The sequence below is a fragment of the Bos grunniens genome, chromosome 5, assembly GCF_055505025.1.
Source record: "Bos grunniens cultivar Pamir isolate PY7600 chromosome 5, Bosgru_T2T1.0, whole genome shotgun sequence".
NCBI classification, from domain to species: Eukaryota; Metazoa; Chordata; class Mammalia; order Artiodactyla; family Bovidae; genus Bos; species Bos grunniens.
The window spans coordinates 106,595,014-106,605,565 of NC_141169.1; the positions used below are offsets into that span (position 1 = coordinate 106,595,014).

At 51.3% G+C, this 10,552-nt stretch overlaps 1 protein-coding gene across 1 annotated transcript; it reads right to left on the reverse strand.

The window, feature by feature from the left end:
• Positions 1-217: 217 nt before the first annotated feature.
• Positions 218-3,876, reverse strand: KCNA1 (potassium voltage-gated channel subfamily A member 1). The gene has a single exon (XM_086402349.1). The coding sequence runs from the start codon at positions 1,983-1,985 to the stop codon at positions 498-500; it is 1,488 nt and encodes a 495-aa protein (XP_086258475.1). The 5' UTR covers positions 1,986-3,876; the 3' UTR covers positions 218-497.
• Between the last annotated feature and the right edge of the window lie 6,676 nt (positions 3,877-10,552).

The following is a 10,552-nucleotide window of genomic DNA, read 5'->3' on the forward strand; positions in this document are numbered from 1 at the left end:
TCTTAAATATGTTGTGCAGTTTGCCAAGATTTCATGTTAGAGTCCCATGCAAATTTTCATTTGATATTTCTAAGCGATCCTCTAATTCTCATTCAGTCACATGAAAGAAAAAAATTAAAGAAGCCAGCAAGAATTAAAAATGGGAAGCACGTGATTCTTATTTTACCTAGACTAGTTCGTGGACTGAGTGATTTTAAACCAGTTTTAGAAAATACACTTTCTTTTCCCATTCTTTTAATAAAATGAAAATAATTTTTTTTTCATGGTTCCTGAAGTCTTCGGGTTTTCCACCCCCAACACGGGCAATGCCCAGTACTGGCAATGCGACAATGCATTGACAGTTCAATGGAACGTCCAAAGCTTACTTAGCAAAGTATCTACACAGAGAGTGACTTTGGTCACTCGGGGTTTGGTTTGATTTGGGTTTTGTTTTGTTTTTTTTTTAAGTCTTTCAAGCTGCTAAGTGGGGGCTTTTTAAAGTTTCTTTGCTTGGCTTTTTAAACATCAGTCAGTAGCTTGCTCTTATTAACACAGTTTTGGTTAGCTGTGGTACAATTGCCAGTTCTGATATTGGCCTGTCTAAAGTGGCCTATGCTATTATTCATATCCTCTTCGATCTCCATGTATTCAGATTTGCTGAGAGTGGACGAGCTGCGCCGACTGAGGTCACTGTCAGAGGCTAAGTTAGGGGCGCTAACGTGGAGCAACTGAGCCTGCTCTTCCCCCTCAGTTTCTCGGTGGTAGAAATAGTTGAAATTGGACACAATGACAGGTACGGGCAGGGCAATTGTCAGCACACCAGCGATGGCACACAAGGAGCCCACGATCTTGCCTCCAATTGTCACAGGGTACATGTCACCGTATCCTACGGTGGTCATGGACACCACCGCCCACCAGAAAGCATCAGGGATACTGGAAAAGTGCGACTCAGCTTCTTCCGCCTCGGCAAAGTACACTGCGCTAGAGAACAGTATGACCCCGATGAAGAGGAAAAAGATGAGCAGCCCTAGCTCCCTCATACTAGCCTTAAGGGTCTGGCCCAGGATCTGCAAGCCCTTAGAGTGGCGGGAGAGTTTGAAGATCCTAAATACCCTTACCAACCTGATGACTCTGAGGATGGCCAGCGAGGTGGCCTGCTCACCCTTCTGGTTCCCCTCCTGCTCTGCTATCTCGGTGCCCAGGGTGATGAAATAGGGGATGATGGCCACGATGTCGATGAAGTTCATGATGTTTTTGAAGAAGTCCGTCTTGCTGGGGCAGGCGAAGAAGCGCACCACCAGCTCGAAGGAGAACCAGATGATGCACAGCGTCTCGACGATGAAGAAGGGGTCCGTGAAGATGTTGGCGTTGTAGACCACGGTGGTGTTGTCCAGGCGGTGGACGGCTCCCGGGAAGTCCTTCTCGTCCTTCAGCTCGGGCAGCGTCTCCAGGCAGAAGATGACGATGGAGATGAGGATGACCATAACGGAGACGATGGCGATGACCCGCGCGGGCCCCGAGCTCTCCGGGTACTCGAAGAGCAGCCACACCTGGCGCTGGTACTCCTTCTCGGGCAAGGGCCGTTCCTCCTCCTTGATGAAGCCCTCGTCCTCGCGGAACTTCTCCATGGCCTCCTCGCCCAGCTCGTAAAACTTGATCTCCTCGGAGAACATGTCCAGCGGCACGTTGACCGGCCGGCGCAGCCGGCCCCCGGACTGGTAGTAGTAGAGGATGGCGTCGAAGCTGGGCCGGTTGCGGTCGAAGAAGTACTCGTTCCTCAGCGGGTCGAAGTAGCGCATGCGTTTCTTAGGGTTGCCCAGCAGCGTGTTGGGGAACTGCGCCAGAGTCTTGAGCTGCGTCTCGAAGCGCAGCCCGGAGATGTTGATGACCACGCGCTCGCAGCATTCGTGGTCGTCGTGCTCGGCCGGCCGCGGGTAGCTGCTGTCCTGAGGGTGGCCTGGGGCAGCCGAAGCCTCGTCCACATTCTCTCCAGACATCACCGTCATGGTGGAGGTGGTGGGAGGCAGAGATGGTGGCGGGAGGCGGGAGGCGGGGGACCGGGCCGGGGCGGGGAGGGGCGAGGGAGGTGGGATGGGTGGCGGACCCACGCGCCCTCCCCACCGGCGCTCCAGAGGCGGGGCTTCCGAGCCGGCAGGTGGAGATTATCAGCCACTTGGCTTCTGGAGACCCGCCCCTCCACCCCGCCTGCTCCTCAGTTTGGAATCCCTCTCGCCTGCCGCTCGGGTGCAGCTTTTCCGGGCGGGAAGGGGAGAGTTGGTGTGTCTTCCTGCTCCGAGGTGCCTTAACGCAGCGCCGTCCTAGCGGACCGGGCCATGGCTTCGGGGTGACCCCGGCCTCCCCTCCCCTCCGCGAGCCCTCTTAGGACCCGGTGCGGAGCCGGCTCAGCGGACCCCCTCGCCCGCCACCCCTTCTGCTTCTCCTTGGCTCTTCCCCCCTCCTAGCCCTCTTCGCCTGCCGCCTTCTAAGCTCCCACCGGGGCCATCGATGGACGCTGCAGAAAAATAGAAAGTGATACGGGGCAGAAGATCAGGAAGCGTTCACATGGGACGGACCCACAGACACGGAAGAGCACAGACCTCTAGCTTTTTTTTTTTTTTCCAGAAAGCACGAGACTTTGGCTAGGGTTGTCACAGACACGCAGACAGACACACGCAGACACCCGAAGTCCAAGTTTGGGGCTCTTCTACCCCACTTTCCCCAATGCAATGCCCGACCGCCAATGTGTTTACAACTCGGTTAAACTAGAGATCGGAAAAGCGCCGAGAGACGCTGCGAGGAGCTCCGGATCCAGGCAGCATCTCCGTACCCCCCGGCTTCCCCCACCCGTCGCCCCGAGCCCCGCTTCTGCAGCCCCGAGCTGGGGAGCCCCCCTACCTGGCCGGCCGACTTGGCGCAGGGGAGGTGCTGAGTCGGCGGAGAGCCCGAGTGGGAATGCGGCAGGTCGGCTTTGCGGTACCCTGGCGCGAGCCGCGGCAGCCGCAGCATCCGAGGGGCGCCGGGGCCAGCGCGCCACCCTCGCCCCTGGTCCTGCTTCCTTCAGTCGGCCAGTTGCTTTACTGGGCAGCTACGGCGGAAATGTCCATTCCCTACCCCCATGCTCACCCGTGGCCGGCAGCTTGGAGACGCCACTCTGTCTCTTGTCTCCCTCTGTGTGTGCGGGGAGTTCCGGAGGCTGCGGAGCGGAAGAGCAAAATGCCACCCTCTCCGGAGCTCTGAAGCGAATGACGATACGGAGCGCTTTCGCCCCCTCCCAGCACCGTGGGAGCCCTTGATTCGATCCCGAAGGAGGCGAGTGAGCTAGGGCCTGGATCTACATGGCTCGCGGGTCTTCCCCTCCGCCTCCAGCACACCCCCGCGCGCGGACCTCGGCGAGGCTACGCGGAGCGCTGGGAGCCGTTCGCAGCTCCGAGTGGGGCAGGGTGCGTGCGGCGCGGGTCCCCTCGGTCCATTTCTGGGCGCTGCTAGATCAGCAGAAACCTGAGAAAGCGACAGGAATGCGGAGCAGCGATTGGCCCACCGGGGCGTGGGCTGGGGAGGGCGGGGGAGGGCGGGAGCGAGGAGGTAGATGGAAAACAGGAGGGGGTGGCTTGGCAGAGGGTAGGGGGTGGCTGTCATTCAGTTCCCACCCTTGCCAGCACTGCTTTTTCCTTCTCCGGCCCCGAAAAGCCGACCACCAGTTCTCCTCCCCTTCTGGTCCACAGCCCCGCACGCGCACATTCCTCGGCCGCGACCTTCCCCGGGAATTTCACATTGGAAATGCTCAGGTCCGACGCAATGCAGACGGTTGTGTTCCTGGCACAACTCCTCGGATGGGCGTGCGTTTGTGCAGCCCCGCGGTGATCCGCGTCTCGCCGCGCTGTCCGGCCCCTCCCGCAGAGGGGCTCTCTGCAGGCCTGGCCCGGCCTGGCCCGGCCCGGCCCCGCCGGCCTCGGGGGAGATGCGGACTTGAGCTCTGCAGTTGGGGAAATCACCCGGGTGTGTTCTCGGTCGCGCTGCTGCGAGGCGGTGGTGCTAAGAGCGTGTCCCTCTTTGACCTACGACAGGAGTTGAAGTTTGCTGGCCATCAGACTATTCTGAAATACCGAGAATGTGACTTGGGGGAAACCAAAGGCTTCGTGGGTTTATGGGCTTGTCTGCCAACTTGGTGCTAATTGGAACGAATCTGAGAAGCAAGTGGCTTGCCCACCTCCCACCCACGTCCGCCTTTCCGAAGCCTCTTTTCCCGACCTAGGGCCTTCTCGGGGCCACTTTGCAAGGCTGGCCACTTCTCAGGGAAAGGGTCCGCCCAGAGGCGCTGGGGGGGCGGGGGGGAGCGGGAGCCGGGGGCGTGCGCGGGGCGCTCGGAGTGCGGCTACAGCTGAGCCTCCAAAGACGCTTCTGCGCCTGGGCGCCTGCAGCTCGAGAGGAGGCAGCCAGCAGCTCGGGCACTTCAGTTACTGCCGAGTCTCCAAGGAGGATGCGAGCGCCGGGAGTCGCTGCCGATTGGCTCCGCGGCTGCCTAGGGACCACCCGTTCGCACCGCAGCCTCTGCGCTGCCTCCCGCCTACACGCCTCCCGCCTACACCACCCACCCCTTTAATCAGAGCCAAAGATTGAGTCCTCCCCGCTCTATTGTGGCTAGTGCGAGAGGCAGGGGCCTCTGCCGGTTTACCCAGGCGGTGCAGCAATCCTGGGGACCCAACTACTTAAGCTCCCCGCCCACCAACTCCAGCTTTCCTTTCAGAGAAAATAAGTATTGTTCTTTTCACTCCCCCGCAGCAGCGTATCCCAGCTTTTCTTTTACAAACAATGAGGTTCTGTTAAACCCCTCCTTTCCAAATTAAGCGCTACCCTTTCCCCCACCTTCCAAACACACACTCCTGTATCCCACTCCTGCAGTTCCTTTCCTTCCCACCTTATTGCTTTATTGAGAAGAAAAAAAAAAAAACCCACGAAGCTCTGCATTGAAATATCTGTGGCTCAGACGGTAAAGAATCTGCCTACAGTGTGGGAGACCCTAGTTTGATCCCTGGGTTGGGAAGATCCCCTGGAGAAGGAACTGGCAATCCATTCCAGTATTCTTACCTGGAGAAACCATGGACAGAGGAGCCTGGCGGGCTACAGTCCATGGAGTGGCAAAGAGTTGGACAGGACTGAGCGACTAACACACACACACACCTATTTCAGTTGCTCCTGCTATGGTTGCTAGTGCTGTTACAGCCCTATCTGAGAACAAATACCCTACTACTAGACCCAATAACCACTCCAGTGTTCTTGCCTGGAGAATCCCAGGGACGGGGGAGCCTGGTGGGCTGCCGTCTATGGGGTCGCACAGAGTCGGACACGACTGAAGCGACTTAGCAGCAGCAGCAGCGGCAGACCCAATAAACATTTTCTGAACATCTCCTAGCAATAAGGGGCTTCCTACCTTGCTCCTGTATCTCCCTTTACCTGTAGCCCCCGTGTCTTTTAAAAGTTTCTCAGACTGTCATCTCCCCAGCTTCCTGTGTCTCCACTAGCACTGATTCAGCATTGGGAGGTTGACTTACTAGAAGAGATTTACAGACTGGAGGAGATCCCAGATTCCTAAATTCAGGGTTTAATAAGGGGGCACAATAAGATCAGGAAATTTTCAATGTCCCTGGCAGATGTCTTTAGAGCAGGTCTGGACCTCCAAGGAATTGGAAGAAAGTTGCTGAGCTAGGAACTCACTTGATGCAACCTTGCCATCCATAAGGGTTTGAAGATGTTAATTTATTCAACAATTTGCTTAGCTCCAGCTTTGTGTCTTCCCTGGTGGCTCAGACAGTAAAGAATCTACCTGCAATGCGGGAGACCTGGGTTCGATCCCTGGGTAGGGAAGATGCCCTGGAGGCAACCCACTCCAGTATTCTTGCCTGGAGAATCCCCATAGACAGAGGAGCCTGGTGGGCTGCAGTCCATGGAGTCACAAAGAGTAGGACACGACTGAACAATTAAGCACAGCCCAGAACAGCTATGTGTCAGCCAAGTTCTAGCACTGAAGACATATGTGGTAATAACTAAGATATGAGGTCCCAGACCTCTCCATGTTCACATAAAGGGAAAAACAAATATCATGTGATATCACTTACATGCAGAATCTAAAATGTGACGGACAGGAAGTTATCTATGAAACAGACACAGACACATGGACACAGAGAACAGACTTGTGGTTGCCATGGGGGAGGAATGGACTAGGAGCTTGGTATTAGCAGACGCAAACTATCACATACAGGATGGATAACAACAAGGTCCTACTCTATAGCACAGGGAAGTATATTCAATATCCTGTAATAAACCATAATGGAAAAGAATATGAACAACCACATATAGGTATATGTATATATCACCGAATCATTTTGCTGTATACCAGAAACTAACACAACATTGTTATAGTTGCACAACTATACCTCAATCAAATGAATTTTAAAAAGACAAATAAACCCTGTTAGGTAAAAAAAAAATAATAATAATAATAAGAGGATAGAAAGTGACAAATGTAGGTATGCGTGGATAGGAAGTGTCTCTCTGCAGGGGTAGCATTTGAACAAAGAACTTCAAGAACTGAGAGGGTAGCGAACAGGAAGATGAGAAGGCTGGGTGTGAGAGCCAATGCAAAGATTCCAAGGCAAGGACAAGCACAGCGTATCTGGGAAACAAAAGAGGACCAGAAAGAAATGACCAAGGAAAAGTGTGGGAGAAACTAGGTCAGAAAAGCAGGCAGGGACCTGCTCATGCAGAGCCTCTTAAGCCACTCTAAGAATATTTCATTTTATTTTGAGCACAATGGGAGGTTATCGGAGGACTTGGATCCATGAAGTAACATAGTATGATTTGCCTTTTTTTTTTTTTGCCGCACTGCACAACTTGTGGGATCTTAGTTCCCAGACCAGCACATGAACCTGGACCCTTGGTAGTGAAAGAGCAGAATCCCAACCACCAGACCACCAGGGAATTCCCTGATTTGCCATTTTTAGAGGTTATTCTGGTGGCTCAGATGGTAAAAAATCTGCCTGCAATGAGGGAGACCCAGGTTCGATCCCTAAGTCAGGAAGATCCCCTGGAGAAGGAAACAGCAACCTACTCCTGTATTCTTGCCTGGGAAATCCCATGGACAGAGGAGCCTGGCGGGCTACAGTCCATGGGATCACAAAGAGTCAGACACGACTGAAAGACTTTCACTTTCAGGAGCAAGGCATAAGGTCGGAGGTTACTGAGTAGCACAAAGGAAGATGGCTTAAACAGGGAAAAGAGTGGTAGGAGTGGGATTACATTTTGAAAACATAGATAGCAGGATTCCGGATATGAAGAAACAGTTCAAGAACATCTTCTAGGTCTGTAACCTTAGTAACCAGGTGGATGGTGATGTCATTTCCTGGAGGAGGAATTGGACAGCACTTGTCCCACCAGGATGTGAACTGCACAAAGTCTGGGACCTGGGGTGTTTTAGTTATGACTGTCTTGGGCCATGGAGGCTTTTCCTCAGAGTCTCCCTGCCTTACCATTCCTCCTTCCCTGTGGCCACTTGCCCTGCCTCAGCTGCTGCTGGGTCAGCCAGGTCTGTCCCGGCAGCAGAATTCCGCCCAGTGAAGTTGACCACACAACAATGCATGGAATCTGGAGTGCTAAAGATGGCAGAAAGTTCCAGGTGACCAACACAGGCATGTGGAGACATTGACTCAATGGACCAGCCGGAGTTGCCCTGTAGGAGACTTGAGATAGGATTAAGCCTGGAGGTAAATTCCCTCTCTCTTTATTCTTTTCAAGGACTAGCTGCATCTCTTCGTGGCTCATGAAGCAGTGGTCAGCTTGGTAACTTGCTACATTGTACTTGCCCTCTATCCTTCCCTCTTCCCTTTTGCTCACTTCTTGGGGACCATGCCTTCCATTAAAGCCAAGATCCTAGCTCAGGTTCTGTTTTCTAGGCAGAGCAAGTTCAGACTTCAGTTTGAGACTTGTTAGGCTGGTGCTAACTGTGAAATATCCAATGCAGATGATGAATGAGAAGTTGGGCATACGAGCGAGTCTAGAGTTCGAAGAGGATTGCGTAGACCTGAATTTCTCAACCTTGGCACTTGGTCTGGATACTTTGTGGTTGTGGAGGGTGTTTTCATTTTGTTGTTCTGTGCATTTTTGGAGGTTCAGCAGCGTTCCTGGCTTTTCCCTGCCAGCTGCCAGTAGCACCTGCTCCCAGTCATGACAACCAATAACGTCTCCAGACATTGCCACATGTCCCCTGGGGGGCAAAATCACCTCCCCTGGGAACCACTGGGGTAGATAATAGTAAAAGTCAGAGCCCCAGACTAGCATCCTTGAACATGAAGGCAGAAAGAGAAGAGCCAGTGTTCTGAAGCAGCACCCCAGGATATTCTAAATCTTAAAGGTTGATACAAGGAGAAAGTACCAGGGAGGGAGACAGAGAAACAGTGACTGGTGAGGGAAGCAAACCAGCAGTGTGTGCGGTTCGTGAAAGCAAATGAATACAGTGTTTTTCATGGGAGGCAAAAAGAGAGACAGATAGACTTAGCAACTCAACAACAACAGCGACAGTGTTTTTTGGTTTTTAACTTTTTATTTGAAGTATAGCCGATTAACAATGTTGTGACAGTTTCAAGTGGACAGCAAAGGGACTCACCCTATAATATATATACATATGTATCCATTCTCCCCCAAACTCCCCTCCCATCCAGTCTGCCACATAACACTGAGCAGAGTTCCCTGTGTTATACAGTAGGCCCTTGTTGGTTATCCATTTTAAATAGAGCAGTGTAAGTACAAAGTTTTGAGAAAGAGAGAAAAATTATTTTTTTGAACACTGCTGATAGAATGAGGAAATTAGAATTAAATACCAGATTTAGAAAAAAATGAGATAAAAAGAAACTGAGAGAGAAGAACTAATGACAGTGAGTAAAATCAGATCTTGAAATTTTGGGGTCAATGGGGAAAACGGAGCAGAAGCTTCCATCAACGAAGGGTGACAAGACTCTTTTTTTTTTTTTTTTTCAAGATGAGAGCTATTACAATATGTTTGCATGCTGATGGGGATGATTCAGTAGAAAGGGGAAAATTGTTGATGCAGTAGAAAGAGAAACATTGGAGCAATGTTCGTGAGAAGGCAAAAGGAGAATGGGATGTGAGATCCAAATGAAAAGATTGGCTTTGGGAAAGGACAGCAAATCCATAGACAGTGAAGTGAGAGCAGAGTTCAGACTTAAGTAGTTTAGTGGATGTGGCTGGGGAGTTTGTGGACATTCACTTATGCAATCAGAAGCAATTTTTTCTCAGTTAAGAAGGGGAGCAAAGGCATCAGCTGAAAGTGAGGGTAGGAAGGAGGTCTCAGAAGTAGGAGGCGGAAAAATGTGAAATAACCACCCGGGGGAAAAGAAGGTGAAAGCATCAGGGACCACAGCAGGATTGCCTGGCAGTGTCGTGGGCTCCCTTTGGGTGAGGGACCATGCATTTCAGTGATTGTTTAAGATAAACTTGGAAGTGAGTCAGGATAGAATTAGTTCTGATGACTGTTTATGGGAAATGTGAAACTAGTTCTAAATATAGCCTCCTTCTTAGCATTGGTTTCTTAAGTGTTATGTAGCGGCTAGACAAGACGTGGCAAGAAAAGAACTGGTCTTACCAGGCTAGAAAATATCCACGTGCACTCACCTTAGATCCTGCTGAGGGCAGTGTTAAGAGATGGGGAATGAGTGGGGGTCTGAGGTATAATCATAAAAGGGAACGTAGAATCACTTGGAGACACAAAGGAAACGTCAAGCTTCTCCAGGAATGTGAGATGATACTGAGTGGTATGGATGACCACGTTAGCCAGGCGTCCTCTTGTTGGGACTTGTGATCCAGTTTATCTGTAGATACGGGCTTCCCTGGTGGCTAAGATGCTGGCTCTGACTACGATGCCGGAGACTTGGGTTCAATTCCAATGTCGGGAGGGAAGATCCCCTGGAGGAGGGCATGACAACCCACTCCAGTATTCTTGCCTGGAGGATCCCATGGACAGAGAAGCCTGGCGGGCTTCGGTCCATGTGGTCTCAAAGAGTCAGAAAAACTGAGTGACTAACACTTTCTTTTTATCTAGATGGGCTCCAGGGGTCTGTGAACGTCTGAAATCGCTTGCACACTTTTGTATATGTCAATAATCTTGTTTCTGAGCACCAAGTCTGTAAGTGATCTTTATCAAAATCTCAAAGGAAGCTTCCACTGGAACAGTTAAAAGCCTATATTTTAAAATCATGGATAAGTTCTAATTCAATGACTCTGATCATGAACAAGTCACTCCATTATTTTACATCTTCATCTCCTTATTTGTAAAATCTCTATTATTGTAGGCAGTGAGCATGAAAGACAAATTGAGTACTGAACAGGGCCTGACAGAGTTAAACTTCATAAAATGTCAAGGAAAAAAGTGACCAGGAAGATTAAGAATCATTGCATTAGCTCTCTAAGAAACATTCGCCCAGGATAAAGCAGTCCCTAAATAATTGAGAATCAGAGAAAAGAATTAATGTACTACCTACCATCAAGAATTCTTACAGCCAGGACT